Genomic DNA, 22,256 nt, shown 5'->3' on the forward strand with positions numbered 1-22,256 from the left:
AGTGGCTGTGCCAGGCCTGCCAGGGGGAGAGGAGGTGGAGGTGTCGGAGAGCAGACAGGCACAAGCGGTGGTGCGAGTTGTGGACGCCTGCTGCTCCACCCTCCATCTTCATCTGCTGCCCCAACAGGCAGGCTTCTCCAAGCTTTTAGCACACAGCAACACTGTAGCACCACTCACATAAACAGTGATCCTACAGTGACTCTAAAGTGTCAAATAGTTAAGGGATCATATGCCAATTCACTCACTTTCACTTCAGAAAACACAAAGGAAACAAAAGCCTTTTTTTTAAACTTGTGTTAAATGCTTTAGTCAGATCCTGCATATTTCACACAGGACGTCACATAGTGCAAGTCTGTCTCTCAGAGAAGCAGTTGAAAATAGCTGCTATGTCAGCACCTGAAGACGTGCATCAAGTCCTAAATATTCCTAACCAACAATTTATGAGAAGAAAAAACACATTCTCCACAAATGTGTATGTATTCACAGCACACTCCCAGCCGCAGCAGACTCTCTGCAACCTGCAAAATACCTATTTCAGGCAGGGGCGTTGCTAAACTGAAGATGTTGTTTTCGATAATTGCATTTCATAGGCTGTCACATTCCTCGCCAACAGCTCCACTAATTCAGTAAGTGGGAGGGTGTCTGAGACTTGCTATTTCAGGTAGACAAAAAACAATGTGCTAATTGGCACAAATTAGCAGTAATAAGACCATTCATCAAAAAATCTAACCTCGACCCTCAGCTGTCAAACTACAGGTTCATCTCAAACCTTCAATTTATTTCCAAGGTTCTAGAAAAAGCTGTAGCTCAGCACCTAAGCTCATACCTGAGTCAGAGCCAGATACATGAAGTCTTTCAGTCAGAGTTCAGGCCCCCACCACAGTACAGAGAAAGCACTGATTAAAGTAGTTAATGACCTGTTGTTGGCTTCTGACCTGGGTTAAGTCTCTTTGCTTATATTGCTCAATCTGAGAGCAGCAAGAGACACTATAGATCACAACATTTTACTCAATAGATTCGAAAATGTTGTTGGGATTAGGGGAATAACCCTTTTCTGGTTTAAATCTTATCTAAGCACTACCAGTTTAATATAAATGGAGTCTTATCAGCCTTCAACTCAAGTTAGTTATGGTGTCCCACAAGGATCTGTTCAAGGGCCCGTTTCCACTGATGATACTCAGCTGGATGTCTCATCCAAACTAGAGGGCATATATCATCTTAGTATTATTGAGGAATGCATAAAGGATGTCAGCACCAGATGTTGAGAAACTTTCTCTCACTTAATCCTGTGCTTCTGTCAGTGCCACAGATAGCTAGGACTTCACTCTCTAATTACGTAATGAAAATAAATGGTCTCCCAATCACATCTCTTTGAGTGATTTCTCCACCTCAGGAACATTGCTAAGATTAGGAACATACTCTCCTCACATGATGCAGAAAAGCTATTTCCTGCATTTATCACTTCAAGATTGTACTACTGTAATGCGTTACTACCTGGCTGTATCACTAAGTACCTAAACAAGCTCCAGCAAGTTAAAATGCAGCAAACAGAGTTCTTACTAGAACTACAGAATTTGATCACATCACTCCTACCTTAGCAACATTACATTCACTCCCAGTAAAATTTCCATGGGTCCATGGGCATTGAGAGTTATGGTAAACTGGGATGTTATGATGCTGTCAGGACGGAGCGACGGAGTGCTGATGTTCCAGGGTGCCCTCATGCCTGCGGTTCCTTCTGGCTCTTTCCTTTTTAGCTGTGTGGCCATAGCTGGTTCTGTTGGAGTCCATCTTTGCACATTACAGTTACCTACTTTACAAACCCTCATACCTGGACACGGCTAATAATCTTTTCTCTCTGCTGAGGTACACGTACCCGATGTCATGATGTTACTGAGCCTCAGCCCATCTCAGATGCCATGGCTCCTCCCACCACCCCCTGCTGTAGCCCACCACACCTCCATCCCAGCTAACTACTTCTCCGTTGCCCTTGATGGACGTTCTCCTGCAGGATGGGTTTCAGACACACACACCGTCGAGGCCATACTAGGACTTCCATAAAACTGGACTATTGTGGTGTCCATTGTCAGGCAGAGGAGAATGGGCCCCCCCTTTGAGTCTTGGTTCCTCTCAATGTTCTAGGGAGTTGTTTCCTGGCACTGTTGCCCTTGGCTTGCTCACTGGGGCTTAGACTCAGACATTTTTAAAGCTGTTTTGTGAAAACAGCTGGTGCAAAAAGTCCTATATAAATAAATTAGACTTTGACTAATGGCTCTGAGAACTTTCACTTGCAGCAGTGAAAACAACTACAAAATGCATGGCCAAGGAGGAGGCCAGTGGGGGGGGACTTATATATATATATCACTTAGTGTGTGTGTGTGTACAGAACAGACTCAAATTGAATGTTGCTTGCATTCTAGCACCACTACGAGTCCAATAAACTGGGATTATGACTGCTGGCTACAGTGAGAATGAAGCCTGCACCTCTCTCTCTCTCTCTCTCTCTCTCTCTCTCTCTCTCTCTCTCTCTCTCTCTCTCTCTCTCTCTCTCGCTCTCGCTCTCTCGCTCTCTCACACTACTATCACCTCAGTAGCATACCTGCAAAGTGATAGATAGCCATGGTGACTGTCAGACAGGCTAAATGCACAGCAGACACACAGACAGGCAGCAATCAGACACACACATGCCTTGCAGAGACACCACCATGGCCTCTTTCAACTGGAAAATACTAACAGACCAAAAGAAAGTAATGATTAATATGTTAATACACATCATGCTCACAGTCACACTGACACCCCGTGATCAGCAAACAGGCTATAACAATCTGGCGAAGGAAATGCCTGTAATTCAGAGCGATCAGTCAAGGGACACTGGCCAAGCCCGGCTCTTTTCCACTGTACAATGCTACAGAAAATAAGAAGCAGCTATAACAAAGATAAAATCCATTTTTTAAAGCAAATGTTTTCCTTGCAGCACTTTGCTGACTCATTTCGAAAAGCATCACATCTGTGGTTTGTGCGGAGCTGTCCATGGTTCTGAATCCCCAATACAAGCTCACCAATTACTTTCCCTTAGGCTCACTGGAACCAGATGGAAGCACTTTAAAGTGGGACTCGGAACCCATCTACTGTAAACATGAGAAGACACAGAAGTGCTTGAAATGACATTCAAGTTAAGGTAAACTAATAATTGTGTTATATCTATTAAGTTATGAAAAAGGTAAATGTAATAAAGGCCTTGCCTAGAGAATGTATGCAATAAGAACGCAAGTCTGTCTGTCTGTCCGAAATGTTTTCTTTCTCTGGAACCTTGTACTACCAATCTGTACTACATTGTAATTTTTACACTTCTTCTGCTGTATCTTAAACTGTAGTTTCTCCCTGTACAGACACAAAATAAAATGATGCCTGTATTGTAATAGTAAATGAATAATATCTAATATTTGCTATTATATATATATATATATATAAATAAAAGAACTTCTTATTAATTGAAGATCTTATTTCCTCATGCTGTCTCTCTCTTTCTTCAACTACAATTTACCTAATAACCTTTATTACATTAGAAAACTAACACACAAATAACAATTTATTCAAATGAGCGCAAATGGTATTATTTATACCATTATACCATTTATACCATTATACTTTCACACTGTCACACTGTCCGCTTAGCCATCACTGAAACAGATTCAACAATCCTGCTAACAGTCACTTAATAGGAAATGCATCTCTCTCAGTTGAACTATGACCCTTCATCCAAGAGTGGTCACTCACCCTTGTGCTACACATCGTGAGTTAGCAGTACAGTAGCTAATCTGGTCTGTGCCCAGGTAAGGCCCCCAGGCTGGGCCCGTTTGACGAAAGAAGACGGGCTCGGTGTGACGCAAACACACAGCAGGGGCTTACCAAGCTAACACACTCCAACAGCCCACGACCATGTGGAGACCCACTAGCAGGATTGTGTTTGTGTGTGTGTGCGCGTGTGTGTGTGAGATTGAGTGTAGGTGTAAGTGTAGGTGTAGGTGCATTTTTTGACGTAAGGAGGTTATAAATGACAAAATGCCAGTTCCCACTTAAGTATGTGTGTTTGCTTGTGTGTATATGTGTTTGTGTTTTTGTGTGTGTGTGTGTGTGTGTAGGAGAAACTCACACCATATGACAGGACACAGCAATGACAGTCATAAACGTAGGCGGACGGCTCGTCATAAAGCCCGGTCTTGTTAGCAAACAGGACGCATCAGCCAAAAGATCACACTACTGCCCACCTCCGTCATAGAGCTCCATACGTCCCCACACATTCACCGTGCAAGCGAGCACAGAGTCCATGGATATTAGCCACAGCCTGCATAGTACCAACAAAGACCTCCAAGCCTCTGCCTTATAAATGAAAGGCAATTTCCCCTGCTGATGGAGAAGCAGCACAATGTGTGCTAATGTTATGTCAGCTACTTAGGAACAACAAGAAGACATTACAAAACAAGGCCAAGAAGAAATTACAACGGCCCACACGCATCGGGCCTCTCCATGTTTTTATCCACTGGGGAATAAGTAATGGGGCATGTACATGTGTATTTGAATAGGAAAGGCACATTAATACGAGGACAAAGCATTCTCACAGCCACATTATTAACGCCTGCCTTATGCCGTCCAAGTATTCTCGCAGGTCACTGTATTGAGCGCTGTTCTCTGGAGGCACGAAGTGCGTCCGCCGCCCTCATGCATCACGGGACTACTACTGACCGGATATCAACACTGACATGGTAGGCGAGGATGTGTGCTAGGAAACAAACTTCACTGATCAATCAAACATGACTGCATTCTCACGGCCGAGGAGAGTGATCCTACACAAGCCATCACATCACATCATCTCCAGCTTCCAGCAATACAGCAAAGGCGCTGTCCCTGTTTTGTTGTTTATATAGGACAAAGAAGTTGAATGGAAACGGCTGTTGGTCATCACCCCAATGGTGTTACTATGCGAGGAAGCAGCAAGTGGCAGGAGAGTCATCCTCCACCACATCTTCACTCTCCCTTCTGCTCATCTGTATCCTACACACTCATGATGAACATGGAGTAACTGCTTTCTTTTCAGTAGCCGTTAACCCATAACACAGAGTCACCTCCTGTATACAGGGAAATGCACAGATGAAAAGTTTAATATATTTACTAATCAACTATCGATCGCTGTTGTAAGCAATATACACAATGTTTATAAAGTTTTTGATGACAAAAAAAAAGCCATGGCTGAAACTCCACCCTCCTAGGTAACGTATTCCCTATTGGCCACTCCTGTTCTGTCCCTTTCGGGACCTTCTAGAGTGAAATCAGAAGCCCCCAGAACTGCAGCCCAAGTTCTCTGAATTCTTTCCCCTGTAAGTGCATCAGCACTCAAATGCAAGTCAAAGCTGTTTAATAAAACCATGATCTGCTCTTGTTAAGTGCAACAAAGAGGTTCTGGACTTCTTTGTGTGTCCAGTGAAGGGCACTGGACCAGGCCTGCTAAACACCAGGCAGGCTGGGAAACAGTTACGCAGCTGCTGTTACGTAAGGCAGCCTGTGGACCAGCTTACATGCGCTTAAAGTTGCCTTTTTAATCATTACAGCAGAGCTACTGCAGTGCAAACCAGGCACGGGGAGGGCACACAACTAGAGGCTGCTACAGAGGACCAATCTCTTTACTCTCTCTCCTCCTCTACACCTTTCCCCCTCCCCGCTCTCTCCCCTTGGACTCCTCTCGTTTCTCTCTCCCTCGTACTTTCCCTCTGCATCTGTTTTTCTCTCCATCCACCTGTTTTTCTCCTCATGAATAAATGTGTAAATGGACAGAAAGCACATAGAGAGGATGGAGAGGCTAAAATAAACGAAACACTATTGCACAGTTTGCTAGCAGAACTGTATATTGTGCAATATGCCAGATTAATGTGATCAGAATAGTCTATAACCTACAGATAATAAGGGCAATGCGTAGCTTACTGTAAAAAGGCTTGTTTAGGCTTTGAGAAAAATCTAGCATGTGGTGAACTCTCTCGCAATATGCACTGTTTCTTATTCTAATGCTTTTGAAGCTAATATGAATGTCAGTTAAGAGGTGTCCATTACTGAGTTATAAAGTTTTTTATGTACTTCGGTTTAAATGCTACATTATCAAATGAAGATCACTTAGCAACAGATAAAAAGAAAAAAGAAAACTTCTGAAAATAAGTTTCATCATGTATCGACTCCACAGACAGAAGGGAATCCAATTACAAGGTGTGAGGTTTAACAGAGAGGGAACAGGATATAAGCATACAGTTAGTATTCAGGCTGATCAGTGAGGATGTGGCTGGTTGAGTAATGACGATTGTTTGTCAGGAATGGAGCTGGACACAGACGCGCGCGCGCGTGTGTGTGTGTGTGTGTAATCTTAATAAATACCAGTAACCTATTTAGAAAGCTTTGTTTCAGTGTTTAGGAGAGGAGGATTTACAAGTTTTCGGGCGTAAATGAGGTTGTTAGAAATGGGGGGCAGTGTGATGTCGTACAATAACATGGTAATGAGGTGGACAGCGGCTCTGCTGCGCTTCTGGTGTGTGCACACAATCCTGGCAACAGATGCTTAGATAACAGGGAGAGTGCATCTGCTAAGGTGAGGTCAGTCTCCAAATACATAGAGGGCCCGTGTGTCATCTCCAGTGGTGAAGACCTCCCCCTCTCACTCTCCGGCCCCTCTCTTTACCACACATGTACTTAGACTGCATACACACACACACACACACACACACACACACACACACACACACACTTTGCTATTGAAAAAGCCACACCTACTCTCTCTTCCTTTCACACATACAGAGAGCAAGAGAGCAGAGCAGAGAGACATTCAGTCACCAACAAGCCCTCCACCTGGCAACAATGACTCAGCAAAGCTTCAGCGATGGCTCATTCACAGCCTGGCTGCCCTCAGACAACCCCCTGACATCCGTTTTAAAATCCTGATCTGGGGAAGGAATGCCCCTAATTCAGGGCATAATATACTGCTGAACAAAAGCGCTAGACCATATATAAGAGCACATGGCCCAGTGTCTCCCTGGCAGGGGGGGAGAGGGAAGACACGCCCCCAGAGCTCTGATTAAACCTTTATCCCTTACAAGCAGGGCAGCTGAACAAAGGCTGGCTGAAAGGGGTGGGCACGCTGGGCCAAGACATGCCTAATTGAGGGGAGGACGTGTGTGCGTAAGCAATGGACCAGCAAATTAGTTTGAAGAGTTATAATCTTGGTGAACACATGACTGATTACTGATTACAGACAGCCAAGGCCTTGTCTGAGACAACCCAGGATGACAGATGCCATCGGTCAACATTTGCTATGCTTGTTTAAGAGGGGTTCTGTGTGTGTGTGTGTGTGTGTGTGTGTGTGTGTGTGTGTGTGTGTGTGTGTGTGTGTATGCAGTCTAAGTACTTGTGTGTTTCCAGTAGGCAAACAGAGGCTTAGGGAATAAGTGCAGACAAGCCATAGTAATGTTCTAAGCCATTTACCCAGTTTCTATCTCACCCTGGACAATCACACACTTCCCCTTGTGACGTCATTGAAGCTCAGCTCGTTCCTAAGCAACTGGATCACATTGTCATAGAAACTGTTTGGGGGGGGGGGATCAGTTTCAGTGGAGGAGGAGATCATAAGGGAATGGCATATTGGGCTAAAATTAGCTCCCTTCAAGTGCCGTCAAAGAGAAGCCACACTGTGCATGGACTGACAGGTCTCGTTCATGGCCTGATATACAGATGAGTCCTGAGTACTGAGAAAACGTGTCTGTCTGCTGGGTCAACTGCTAAATGAGTGGAGCTCAGTGTGTGTGTGTGTGTGTGTGTGTGTGTGTGTGTGTGTGTGTGTGTGTGTGTGTGTGTGTGAGTGAGAGAGAGAGAGAGAGAGAGAGAGAGAGAGAGAGAGAGAGAGAGAGAGAGAGAGAGAGAGAGAATGAAACAAAGAGATCAAAGAAAAATAAACTGGAGAAAGTCGAGAGCATGCGTGCAGCACAGCCGTTACAGCAGAGCGCTTTAATGGGGTTGAACATGACTTAAACAACCTGACACGTTTTCATTATTCATTCGGGCTCGGTGCTTTGCCAGTCTCCCTCTGGCTCAGGAGAGGGGCCAGAGAGCATGTGCTCAGCACTCCGCTCCAACAGCACTGCGACACCAAATAAAAAGGTCCCGTGCGATCTGAGCACAGCACAGCCCAGATTCACTCTGAAGCTACAGAAAGTTCCGGAAGACTGGTGGACTTTTCTCAGAAAGGCAAATATAAAATCTGCATATTAAAATGAACAGAGGAAAAGCTATTGAGTAAAATCTGATGCAGCATCATGGCATGGTACAGTATGTCACAGTACAAACTGAAACAATTTTGCTTTGACATTTTTCCTGAAGAGTCTCCACAGAATTGGCGCACAGTGAGACAGGAATAAGAATAAGGCCTTGATCTGCTGTCTCCAGTCTCATTATAAAGGTTAAATTCATGGTGCCCCAAGACACTGAGAACTACTGCAGGACCCACAAACCCAGTTCTGGATCCACTCACGAGCTCTTTGACTGGGACACGCTTCAACCCATACCCTGCCATACGTAACAGTTGTCTGATTTGATCACAACAAAATGAAATCTCTCGTGGCCAGAAGAGGTTAGGACTTCATTGCAGAACTTTTCTGCATAATAATTATTTCAGAATCACAGATGTACTGACCAATTAGGGCAGGACCCATATCACTTTCCATAGTCTTCCTGAACTTGTTATATTTAAATGCTCTGCAGAAGAATTTCACAGTTACATGGATTCTCCAGACTTTAAGCTTTATAAGAACTAAAGCTGGGCTTACAAGGGCTTTGCAGCTTAAGAACACAAGTCGTGAATGCACAGACTTTAAACTGCAATAACCACACATATAGCAATGACTGTATTGACGGAGACTGAGAACAAGCCAATCCAAACACATTTTTCCTGGCCATTTTCATGTCATTTCCACCATCTGGGGTTTGGGCTCCTCCCGTCAAATGCTCTCTCACCGGTGGGATACAAGCTTTCTATGTTCCAGGTCACTTCCTTTTTCTCTCTCTGTCACCCCCCTCCCTCATCCCCCCCCCCCCCCCCCCCCCTCGCTGGTCTTTGCTCATAATTGCATAATCCAGACAATTCGGAGTGGGGCAAATCTGTTTCATTACGCAGTGCCTCCAGAGCCAATCAATTCCTGCTCTATGGACCACACTGCTCTTAGTGCTCCTCAAGCATGGGAGAAGAGAGAAGGAAAACTGGTGTCTAATCTCTGAAGTGGAAAGTAGCATGAAGGAAACAGAAACAAACAGTGAATTAAAAGAATCATGAATTTCTATGTGGGAAAACACAATATGTTGAGTTTAGGTTATTAATTTTCTTGGGTTTAATGACTCGTTTTCATGCTGTTTACATACCATAAATGTAAATTTGTCATTTTATAAATTAAGGTTTATTATTATTACTGCTATACAAAATGGCTGCCCATTGTTTTCATAAATTCCACAAATCTGGTCCACAGATTCAAGGCTAAATAAAGAAGGACCTGCTAAGAAGTCTTATGAAATCAGTGTTGTTGACGTCTCATTGAAAGGTTGATGAATAACTTAACAGATCTTGGCAGAGCTCCATCAGTGGAGATCAATGGGCAGACATCACAGAGAGATCAGATCAGCACACCACCTAATTAGTGTGTGAGGAATTTTGGCCAGATGGCAGGCTACATTTCCACAATTTACCCATCTGAACAGAAAGAAGAAAGAATATGATGGCGAGAGAGAGAGTGGTGTGGGGGGGGAGACAATGTGAATGTGAGTGGGAATAAATGTATGTTTGTTTGCAGACGGGTGAAAGGTAGGCGTGGGTGGAATTGAAGGAAGGACAAATCTGGAGGCATTTCTGCCAGCTCAGGGAGAATGGCCATCAAATGCTTGTGTGGGCACAGGCATGAATGGGAGTATAAACCTCTCTCTTTCTCTCATTAGAGGCCTACAGGTACGAGACAGCCTTTTCCTACAGTACTTGAGCCACATGGAGGAGACCTTAATATAGGCAATTCATCAAACCCATGAGTCTAGATGACTGTGTTTACCAGAAAAATGAGCCCATATTTTAATTGGACTAAAGGCCGTTCTACATTGACAGTAGAAGTGTTCCGAAGCTCGAGACTTTACAGATTTCTGGTCTATTTTTAATGTACGTGACAGTCAGCCATTCTTTGTCAGATCTGAACATGGAGATGGCTGCAACAATGACCGATTAACGCTGCACTCAGTCTTTATGTCCTGTGACTAACTGATCTTATCAGACACCAAGATACACTGATAAGTGTTTACAGCCAAGTAGAGATGAGTGACTATTGATCAAACACACACTGATGTAATTATAGAAATCACTGAACTCTCATCAAGTAAGTCAACATCGCCATTGCCCATGGTAGCATGAATGGCAAACCCAACAAAAAGTGTTTGTCTTCGCATTTAAGATAACTTTATGTAGCACCATAAAGAGAATCCACAATAAAAAAAGCCAAGTCAAGGGGAACTCTGGTACCTGTTTTCCATCCAGTGTGTAGATCCTCTTCACAATGCCAGAGTCAAGCTTGATTGCATCTGTGATGTCGGCCAGGACCTGCTCAAATGAGTGGGCTGTCTTCTTGTTGAGCAGGACACGGATGGCCTTACGGGGCCTCACCCCACTACGGACGATGGTGACCAGCTTGGGCCGGACGAAGTCCCTGCTCTCCCTGCCGTCATGGAACCCCGGTTTAGAGCTGGAGAGCAAGGGTGGGAACCTGGGGCACACCGACGCCTTCACATTCACACACCAGTTGGGGTTGACGTTCTTGGTGTAGTCAAGCTTTTTGAAGGCTTCGATGGAGCCACATACATAACTCTCACCTAGAACAGGAAGGAATGGACAAGGGATAGCCCTTGGTGTTAACGTTATAAACAACATTGATGAAGGCATGACATAGCAGTCACACGCTTTAAATAGAACTTATAACAGGGGAAAGTACAGACGAGAAACACAAGCAGAGCCAATCTGTTACGGTGATGTCTGCTGAAATGCACTGATTCTACCAAGACTTCTCACCACTCTGTCAGACTTAGATGGGACTGTAAATCAGACTGTGTCAGTATTTTTTTCTGTTACCCTATGGGCCTTAATGTATGTTTTGTTGTGATGCCCAACCATGCCAGAGATTATATTAAGGACCACTTCATGTATTACTGGGCATGGGATGAAGCCTGTACTGTATTATAGTTTAGGGTAATGCAATTAACGAGGACACCAGTTGCTGTATATGTTAAATAATGCGGCCTTGCGTTAAGAATAAATACATATGGTCTCAGTCCAACAGCTTACCATTCGCAACATCTGTTTAAGCTGCGATTGCGAGGGATACGTATCAGTGCATTGATCCGAATCAATATGCAAACTGTTTTGCTGCGTGGAGCGTATCGTGGTATATGACCCATTTTAAGTACGAGTGTTTACACTGGCAGTATTATTCGGTTTGGTTAGGAGGTGCGTCATCCCGAGCTGCCACTCACCCTCCGTCAACTGGTCGATACTGGTGATTTTCTTTGAGCCATCAATCGCGTAGATGATCCGGACTCCTTGGGGCAGGTTAACGTTATCGGAGAGAGAGCGTGTGAGGTCGGCCAACAGAGCGTCGAAGGACCTGAATCTGTCCGTGGAGATAGCGTACACGATCCCGTTGAAATACCGATCGCCGTTTCGGTAGAAGCGCACCTTTTTCGCCCTCTTCTCCGTGCTCAGCGTTTTCAGGGTCCGCGTCCGGTACAGGCTACAGTGCGCACTGTGTGTCGGACTTGGGAGACCGTTCGCCCGTGCCACGCCGCGTCTGTTCCGTTTAACTTTGTCTCTCTCGTCGAAATGCTCCTCCATCTCTCTCAGTAAGGGTTGAAATCCTGCGAAGCAAAAAGGATATAAATCTTTCGATTACTACGCACGACGCGCTTGCTATACTCCTGAATGTTCCGTGATAGCGACGGGGAGTGATGCTGCCCCTGACCGAGTTCGCCTCCAGTCTGAAAATAACTTTTTAATGACTGCTTAGGCCACATAGACATTGCGGCTCCAAGTCTTTGGCGTCACTAAGACCCACGTCTGTCATACCGAAGACCTCTCACTTCGACATTACTAATATAAATGTAAACCACTGATGTAGCGGATCCTACAGATGCTATAATGTGGCAACAAATTTCGTAAAGATTTATGCATTTTGTCAAACAATGGATGTTAGTAAATGTCCGTAATTCCGTGAATTAATCACATTACCAGAGTTGGACGACTAGAATAGCAACTTGCCCTGTCTCCTACGTAGCCCAGAAAGCTTTAACACATACTTACACCAATAGAGATGAAACTATTATCTAACATGACTAAGGCAAGCACATTTTGTCAAATGGACAGTTGTCCTGTTGGCATCATTTTTATCCATTCTATTGCATTTGTACTTAAAAATGACAAAAAATAAATAAATACTTACTCAAATAAACAGTGACGGAAGGATAAAAGAACAATCCGAATTTTCTCTGGAAGGCCAAAATTCAGTATCGCCGATGTGATCGCGTCTTGTCCGTGAGAAAGTCCGGCGCCTCCTTTTATTGTCCCGAGGTTCTCCTGAACGGTGCTGTGAGCTCCAGGAGGCTGGTGGGTCGCAGCTGCTGCGCTCTCCGCGTCGTGTCGTGATTTACATTGGCCCGGCCCTCATTGAGATGCGGCTCCTCACCGCAGACCTGCCAAAGCCACGCAAAAACCCCGCCCATCCCGCGCCTCGCCTTTACTGCACCCCTGGAAAGGGTGAGGAAGGTGAGCTTCCGAAAGTGCCTTTTACAGCTATTATGCAATAGAAATTCGAAGGTATAAAATAGCGCGTAGAAATATAAACTAAACCATAATGAGAAAAAGCAATGTAATTAATCACGACTCAATCATTTTAGCTTACTCAACATGTTTTTAAATAGCGATAGGTATACTACGCTTTTAAATAACGCAAGGTACTAAAATACTGGTAAGAACAACAATCACATTCTGTGTAAATCGCCTATAAGATTAGTGAATTGACTGCATTTAATTAAATACACCATAAAATGAAACAATTAAATAGTTACATTAACATCATGAACATAACAGAAGAGATGAAGATTGATATTTTCCATTTAAGATCCAAGTTAATTGTTCGTTTAACTTTGATTTATTTAAAGGTTGTGTTTAAATGACAGTATGACAAAAACAGCGAAACAGTACTATAAATATATTTTCTTTATTTGGCAGAATATTTATATAGGAGCTCCAGTGTAAACGTTCTTAATCTAAACATCGTAGGCTTGGCTCATGTTTAAACCAAACGCATACACATTTCTGTGAGGTAAAAATTTGAAGTGAGATGGTCACTAATTGTCTACCAACTAATATCAGGCCACTAACCAAAGTAACGGAGGAGTGAAAATGAATATTACAGGAGAGAACCTGGAGAACTCTGTTCTAATTCAGTTTCATGGACAAATCTCACACAGAAAAGGACGCAGGTGTACTTTGCCCAAGTGAATGTTAAAGTGGAAGGTTTGAAAGGCAAAAATACTGAAGCAATCACTGTTTGAAAACTACAGTTGTTGGTTATATCTCAGAGTACCCAAATCATAATAAAACGAACCTGCATACTAAGAAGATTTATAGAAGACTTGCCAAAAGAAACTCCATTGCAACTGTCAAAGGATCTGCGATTTAGTAAATATAATTGATTACAATCAGGGTCTGTGGTTGCACGAGACCAAAAACATTTTGGCTACAACCACCACAGACAGATGTGCGGTAGGCAAAAATATGGATGGTTATGTAGGATAATATTTGATGTGTCAAGGTCATTTTGCCTCAAAACCTCTCGTGAACCTTGTTAGGATGCAGGATCATTATGGTCTCTGTGAAGAACCAGGGCATTCTGGAGCAAATTCTGTCTGCTTCTGGCAGGAAGAGAAACCTCACTCACTGGCGCTTCCAGCAGGGCAATGGCCCAAAGCATGCCTCCAGATCCACATATCAGTGGCTCACTGAGCACACAGCCGAGGATTTCCGGAATGCCTAGCCTAGTCGGAACTGAATTCCAGTGAAAACCTGCAGCCCATTAAAGACTCAATGAGGGAGGACCACCTCAGGCATCTGAACGATATTACGTCTCCTGCTAAGTGATATCCGACTTTATAAAACAAGGGAGACTCATGATTGTGGCAAAAGGCAGTTTCAAGAAGTATTAAGTTCAGGGATGCCAAAAATTGACAACTTTTTCAGAGTACAGTTTTCTTTAGTGGAAGTATAGCAATAGTGCCACAGTAAGATCCTGATTTTCTCACGGTAATGCACACAGGCAGATTATCTGTTTCATAAAGTGTTTGTTTTTTTTGTTCATATTTCCTGAAAACAAGGGCATAACTGAAGTGGGGGACGTGGAGAACATGTTCCCTGCTCTCTCAGTCTCACACGCACATATCTGTCCCCCGCACTTTCACACATTACACATGTAACTAATTGAGTGTGTGGCGACCACTAATACGTCAGAGAGTGAGCAAGTGAGAGAGAGAATGAGAAAACAAACAGCTTTTAATGGTTATTTTGGATGCTTGAGTGGCAGCCAAACAATGACATTTAAGCTGTGTGGGACCCAATCAGACTGAATACACTGAATCAAATCAGTGGGAGTTTGAACATGACAAAATGGCTAGCAGACAAGAATTGCCAAGAAAGGTAATTAGGGAAATTTGTTTTCTGGTATAAAATGATAACAAATAATACTGAGTCAGGTAAACATTTACTGTTGGGTACAGGCATTGATATAATGTAGTGCACATAAAATACTACTTCTTCGTGGCAAAACACCACATAGAACTGAATTATAACTCACTCATACATTATTAACAAATCAGGCAATTCGCTGTGTGTCTCCTTGCGAGTCAAATGTGTGACAAGCTAGTTGGTAATTTGTAACTGTCCCATAAAGTCCAGTCATATCTTGCTGCTCCAAGTGTACCAGAATTTTCAGGAAGGCAGGTTTGACTGTGCAAATGCACTGACTGCTAGAGAAGTTTTAGCTAAAGTAGCACTGTGGTAATGCTGAATCTAAATGAAAACTTACTGATTCCTTTTTGTCGCAGTCAGTCATGTACCGATGATTGTGCTTTTCTTCCACGCAAGCCAAGAAAGCAGAGGCATATTGATGGATTTGGTATTTGTAAGAATCAAATGTTAAAATCAAAACATTCCCAACAGTTTCATTCAAGAGCAGAACAGACATGTAAATCAATAATGCGTAAACAAATGTGGCAAGGTCAGCAGATGAGAAGTAAAAGTTAAAATGACAGGTGGAGTAAAGGCATGCTCTTGTTTAGCTTTGGCTGTATTATACAGGACTTGTTGGGATTTTGCTATTGTATTAAGTTATGGATGCATTGACCTTTTTAGAATGTTGGTGAGGGGCAGTCAGTCGAGGAGAAAGAAAATGAGGAGGAAGAATGTAAGAGAGAAAAAACGAGAGAGAGGACAAAGAGGAAGAGCACGAGAGAAACAGACGACGAGGCAAAGGCAACACAAAGCATGTACGGCATTTGGCTGACGCTTTTATCCAAAGCGACTTACACTTGACTGAATGCAAGTTGAGCAACTGGGGGTTAAGGGCTTGCGCAGGGGCCCAACAGTGGCAACTTGAACTGGTAACCTTCTGCTTATTAGTACCTTAAAAACTGAGGTACCACTTCCTGTTCAGTTGAAAATCCCTTTTTTTAAAGTCCTCGGTCGCACAGCAACATGGAGCTGGGGTCTATGACAAAAATCACTGGTGCTGTGCAGGTTCTGGCAGTGATGACTGAGAAAGTAATCATCACCCGCTTTAAAAATAAGAAACCAGAAGACGATTCAAGCCTTGCTAAGTGGCTGCCATCTAGAAAAGACATCTATACTTATGCTCAAATTCAGAAGGCACTCCTGAGTTTATTGAGCAATTGTATACTTCAAAAAACACAAGATCCCTCCCACAGTTTTCCATCATGGTGGATGGGACATGGTGTGCGTCAGAACATGATCAACAAGTGTTCTATATATTGACCATGATTTCTGGGTTCATGAGGAGAGCGTCAGGCTTTAGGAAGTAACTGCCGCAACAAGGGAGACTCTTCCATGTGCTGTGATTGATGTATTGCTCCATCGAATCATCTAATCTACCAATCACAATATTTAGAGGCTAAACATGGAGCACAGGGCTTTACTAAAAAGACACAACCTCGTCTCACTTATGTCGAGTGTGGTGCACGTTGCAGGAATCTAATTGCACAGCAAGCTTGTACTGCCTTGTCTGTTACCCATAGCTCTTTACAATGGGCTGATGAATTGGGACTTTTGTTTGAACAGTCAAGTAAACTTAAAATTGATCAAAATCCGGGGAGGGGTCAGTTTGGTCTAACAAGCTTCTGTGTCCCGAAAGGTGGACAGTTCCCTCAAATATCGTTTATGCTGTGCTGAATCATTATAGATCTGTCATGTTTGCTTTGGGTGGGATGGCAGCTGGTAATTCAGATAGAGCAGGTAGGGCAACAGATCGCCGCAGAGAGATGCAGCTCTTGCTCTGATGCTTGTGTTAGAGTTAACAGAGGAATTTGGAAAGCGACATTTTGGAGTCCCTAAGTCGAACTCAGATCACAGATGGCATGGTTTCTGCCCATGTGCAAAACACAACCCATTTGCACATAGGCAGAAAACACAACCACAAACCAAAGAAGCCAAAAATGTTTTAAGGGTATTTACCAGAAAGCTTCACAAATGTGTGAAAAACTTGGAGACTGTCCAATTGGATTACCACATAACTGTAAACCTCCTAGACGGTTTTCACTGGTCCATCCCGTACATGCATCCATATCCAAGTACTACATAACGGAGTTTTATGCTTGGTGTTGTAGATATGCAATTTAGAGGGCAATCTGAACAAAAAGGGTTGCATAAGATGGACTGTGGAAAAATGTACCATTAACGTGCAGTGGATGATACAGTTTAAATATGCCCAGATATGAAGAAAGCAGCATTGGAATTACAAAATATCAAATGTTCAGATTTAAGCATAATAAGCTGTCCAGCAGTAAAGCAGCAAGCATTCTTAAAGGAATGCGTCCCGACGTGTCCCTTTAATCAGGTAGTCTCACTGTGCATTATACACGCAAGACAAAACTGGACAGGAAAATGATTGCACAGCAATTTGTGTTTTTTTTCAGCAGTGTTGTCCTAACATGGGAGGTCTAGGCCCGTAATGATATTGGACATTTTTTCTATTCATATTTCTGTTAATGGCAGTAGATACATTCACAAAAACTGACTGGATCCACTTGAATTAGCATCGCAGAGAAGAACATCAAATGCAGTAGAATGAATCAAAATACAGGACATTTTGCATAGTAGCTCTTTGTAACTTCAATTTTTCATCTATTTAGGCATAGATAGAAATTAATCAAATACTGCCTTCACATTTAGTTTTGATAAATGACATTTCATGGTAAAAGCCATATAAAGTTCAGTCCAAGCTGGTAGTCATTTTGAAACAGGAGATTGTGCCTTGTTTGTTTTAATCTACCAATTTCTTTTGCAAGCTGTACAAATAAGTGTTTTCCTTTTTAGATATATATTTTTATTTTGAATAGAGTAAGTATAAGTAAACATTTTCAATTATGCATGTTCCTTTTTTTGAGAGGTGGGTTGCTAGGTACTGACAATCGTGTCCAAATCACTTAAAATGGCTTCCAAGCCACTGAAAATCCAAAACCATTCTGTAATTTACGATAAACAAAATGAAATGAGCCTTTATAGAGCACAATCTCACTGACATGCAGCATGCTTCACCCATGCATTTCGGGTTAAGGGTGCAGCGTTGTGTCATTGTTTTAATCTTGGCAGTCGAGATGGCACGACATCTGCCCTGGCTGGAACTCTGCCCAGAGGCAAGTTGTGCTTCGCAGTCCCCCGAGCTCTAGCAGCAGAAGCACAATGTTTAGGGTTAGTTACTCTACAACAGCCCTTACACACACACACACACACACATCCCCATTTGTACTCATAACAGGCTCAACTCTTCACAGATTTTACAAGGTGCAAAAACATTCCTGAGACATGATTGCAACACGTACTGGATTCAGATCTGGTGACTGGGGAGGAAATTAAATATACTCAACTTCATGCAACCAGTTTGAGGTGACTTGTGCATTGGGACTGGGGAATTATGCTCGATGTAGCCATTATAAAAACGCTTTGTTGGCATTAGGGAGGCACAAATACATTCTATATACCCTTACACACCCATTGCACACTGGGTCCATGCATTCAGGTTTTTACTAATTTCTGACCCTACAGCTGCATGAGAATTTCAGATTCATCAGACCAATCTTCTCCTACTTAGTTCCAGTGAGCCTGTGACAGGAGAATAACCCAGCATTGGCCTCTGCTGATGGTATGCCAGCCACCTTATGATTTAAAATGCTTTTCTGCTCACCATGATTGTAAAGAGTGTTTTGTTTTGTTTTTTAACACAATTTAGCCTCCTTGTCAGCTTGTTTTTCTCCTGTTCTATGCCATCAGCAAACAGTTTCTGCACACAGAACGAGCACTCAAGATACCCTTTTTTGGTGGTTTTCTTTTTTCTGCACCATTGTGTATAAAGTCTAAAGATTACTGCATGTAAAAACCCAAGGAGAACAGCTGTTTCTAAAATACTTAAACCAACCCATCTGGCACCAACAACCACAACACTGTCAAGGTCACTCTGTTTCACATCAAACATCAGAGTGGAGAAATATGTAATGTTAACCCTACATTTGCCTTGCAATGCTGCCACACAACTGGCTGCCTGAATAAGGACAAACAAGTATACAGGTCTGTATAACAAAGTGGTTGTAGTGTGTATATTTTAATCAAATGTGCCAAAGTGACAGACATTTTAACCACAGCCTATACACTGAACTACCTTAAAGAGGCAACTTGCTTTCCAGTAGTACAATCAATCAATTATATGGCATTAAGACATATTTAAGGCTGCACCAAGTTTCATAACAGTCAATACACCAAATACACCCAGAAATACAATGGCATTCTATACTTTTGCCTCATTAATTTCATTATAATCCACATTATTAAGCATTCAACAAAACACAACAGGTCTGATTGTATTTCAAACTCATGGAAGGATTTCTAGCATTAAAATTCCAGCAGTGTAAATACATTCTGATAATACTTCATCTCTGTAGTACAAGATACACTGTCCAAGCTGACCAGCAACTTAATAGCAAAAACATCTCAAAGTTTTTAATCAGAGCTCTATTCAGATTGAATAATAAAAACATGCACATATTTCCAGGAGAGCATCTGGATTTGGATCCTACCTTTTCTCTGGCATTGTAACTTTCTGAACCTGCTGCTTTCTGGTCAAATTAAAGGCGGTCGATACCTGAGGATGTACAACAAAAATTGTTTTTTTTTTTCAAGAAACAGAACAGACTACATTTATGACATTTAATTAAAAAGAAACCCCTTACAATTATGACAGAGTACAACTTGAGCAATTGAGGGTTAAGGGCCTTGTTCAGGGGCCCAACAGTGGCAGAGCTTGAACATTCAACCCTCCAATTACTAGTTGAGTACTTTAACCACTGATAAGACAACAGTGCGTCCGTTCCCGAATTTACGCAACATTAGCTCACAGAACAGCTTTCAGCATTCATGGTGTCACAGTGTGCCTGTATACTAAAATATATAGAGAATGAATAAAGCACACTCAAACTAGATAAAACCTCACCTTCGCAATCTCTGTAAGATAGGCTCGTCTCTCGTCGTAGGCCTTCTGGTATGCCTAACAGATATGGAAGTAGTGCAATTTCACATCATTGTGGTCTATGCAAACCATTTCTCTTTCCAGCACTGAGACTGAGCTACTGCAATATCAGTGTGAGAGAATTGCCATCAGGTCTTCAGGGAAACCCAGTCACCTCATTCATTTCACCACCTCAACGAACATGTTTCAGGAAGGATTGCCCTACAGATATGATGCCTTTTCCAAACTCACCAAGCATTTCTTTTAAACATTACTTAATATTACAGTTAGTGTCTGGGTTTGCAATGGGTGAACTTTTTGTTTTGGGATTAGCGCATATTTTAAGCACGCGTCTCAATACAAACGCTGACAGGCATTCCTAAAAAAAAAAGGCGCTACATAAACAGAGACCTTTCCCTCTTGGTCAAGCCGCAGGCGGCATTCCAGCAGCTCACTCTGGAGGTTGTGCTTCTCCATATTCAGAAGCTGCAGTCTGTGTCTCAAAGCATCCTGAGAAAATCAAATACATAATTTGCATTGGAAACCCATTCCACTGAGGTTATACTGATGTCATGTTAACTTTCGCAAGAACTTAAAGTAAATACGTGGTACCGTATTTCCGTTTTTTTCCCTATGCATTGTGTAATACGTGCGCTAGCTTCTAGATGGCTGAAATCTTGATCGCCGATAAAAATGAATCCGTGCTCAGCGCTGATCCTTCTTTCCCACTATTTTTTCTGAATGTTAAAGTAATATTCACACTTCAAATTCACACCGATTTAAACTAATCATCTGCAACAGGGCCTGCGGACTCGACCCTTCCATCATTCTCCGCTCCTTGCGCTCATCAGCTGATTGCTGCGCACTGATTACGGGTTTTTTTCCAGACGATCTCGGCATGATTTTAAAACTCACGCAGATGTTTATCCAAATGAAATGTGGATAAATTCCCTTACTCACCACTGTCATCTCGTCATATAACCGAATAGAAGCCAGTCGATCTGAAAGATAGACATCAACCTTAAAATGTGTCTTTTTTCCCCAGGCAGGTCGATTTCATCATCAAGGTTGACATTTTAGCCATCAACAGCGTTTCCTGTCGTTTCACAGACAGAAAACTGAATTCCCGAGACTAAGGAACCTGGATTAGACTACCGGGAAGATTTTGGCGCAAAATGAAGAAACGTTTCAAGTTATTTTTGCATCGAACGTGTCAGACACAGACAGACAGACACACACACACACACGCGTCACGTCCAAAAAAGGGAGTCCTACCATGTTTTGTTTGTTTTTACTGCATTGATAAATTAATTTATCACAAGATTACGTTGCACTGTGCCTTACACAAGTCGAAAAGGGGATTCCGGCCCACATCACGTTATAGGCCATAGTCCATCTGTGGCCCCTCAGCAAAGGAATGCCTGACTACAACAATTTGAACAAATAAGGCGTAAACTAGAATCAGAAGACTGCTGCACTTGTAAATCGTGCAGTCAAATAACAATAACACGAGGCATGTCTGAAGGCTTCGACACCTGACACCTAGCCTACAGTTCTGTACCCATGGGCTTTCCGCGCAGGCTGTCCATCCTCTCCCGTACAACTACGATTTGCCTCTCCAGCTGTCTGTTCAGCTCCAGCTGGGTCTCGTATCTGGTTCTCCACTCGTTCCCTAAGCGTGTACAAACAAGCAAGTCTTTATACACAGTCCAAACAGTTTTACTGCACCCAAACCTACATTTCATTCTAGAAGCTCTGAAGCCAAGTTCAGATCAGCAGAAAACCTCCCCTCCTAATCCAAGACCCATCTTGGTTGCTGTCGCCGCAGCGGAGGCCAAATTATCTTGATGGGTGCCGCATGCAGTTTTCTAGGGTGATGAGTGTCGCTGTGCGGATGGGGTAGTTCTCTGATTTGATACTTTCGCCCTCCACGCTGTGCAGTCGCTCTTCCAAATCAACCAACGTGCTTCTCAGGTCAGACACAGATTCCTCCAACAGTTCTCTTAAAATACGTCCATAGTTTTAAATAAATGCAAGAAAACAAGTAAGCAAACCGCCGTGCAACTCAGTGACGATGTTCATCTCCTCGTTCTGAGGAGGGTTAAAGGAAGATCTCCATGTCATACTTACTTGTCTTCCTTTTCCTGCTCGAGTTCCGCCTTCAATCGGGCCAAATCGTAATTGCTACCGTCACGTGTCATCTCAGGTAGGTTTTAGGTAACTAAGACGAACTTTCAAGGGTTTGCAGATTTGTTGTGACGTTGTAACCATTGGAAACGGAAAATGTCCGACTGTGCGTGGGTGCTTTCGCTGGGTCCTAGCCCCGCGCACAGAACAGTCATGCAGCAGAGGCTAAACTACAGGCGT

The 22,256-nt window shown here is 42.9% G+C and overlaps 2 protein-coding genes across 5 annotated transcripts in view; both read right to left on the reverse strand.

Annotated features, from left to right (window-relative positions):
- Positions 1–12,757, reverse strand: part of dclk1a (doublecortin-like kinase 1a) — a 41,909-nt gene extending 29,152 nt beyond the window's left edge. For 2 of the 4 annotated variants that reach the window (XM_027001618.3, XM_027001615.3), the window contains exons 1-3: positions 12,546–12,752; positions 11,584–11,964; positions 10,580–10,926 (exon numbers count right to left, since the gene is read on the reverse strand). In XM_027001618.3, coding sequence (XP_026857419.2) covers positions 10,580–10,926; positions 11,584–11,941 — 705 coding nt within the window. In that variant the 5' untranslated portion in view covers positions 11,942–11,964; positions 12,546–12,752. Of the gene's footprint in view, positions 1–10,579; positions 10,927–11,583; positions 12,059–12,545 lie in introns of those variants that run through there. The other 2 variants (XR_014118630.1, XM_081702252.1) reach the window with 2 other exon arrangements.
- Positions 12,758–13,369: 612 nt separating this feature from the next.
- On the reverse strand, positions 13,370–22,241 carry ccdc169 (coiled-coil domain containing 169). The gene is made up of 8 exons (XM_027001555.3): positions 22,020–22,241; positions 21,809–21,891; positions 21,451–21,561; positions 20,850–20,890; positions 20,301–20,399; positions 19,875–19,928; positions 19,462–19,526; positions 13,370–18,056 (listed from the first exon to the last, which is right to left on the reverse strand). Exons 1-8 carry the CDS (start codon positions 22,088–22,090, stop codon positions 17,963–17,965), a joined length of 618 nt encoding a protein of 205 aa, XP_026857356.2. The 5' UTR covers positions 22,091–22,241; the 3' UTR covers positions 13,370–17,962.
- Positions 22,242–22,256: the final 15 nt, after the last annotated feature.

Source organism: Electrophorus electricus, chromosome 19 (assembly GCF_041902795.1).
Source record: "Electrophorus electricus isolate QZ-2024a chromosome 19, ASM4190279v1, whole genome shotgun sequence".
Classification (NCBI taxonomy): Eukaryota; Metazoa; Chordata; class Actinopteri; order Gymnotiformes; family Gymnotidae; genus Electrophorus; species Electrophorus electricus.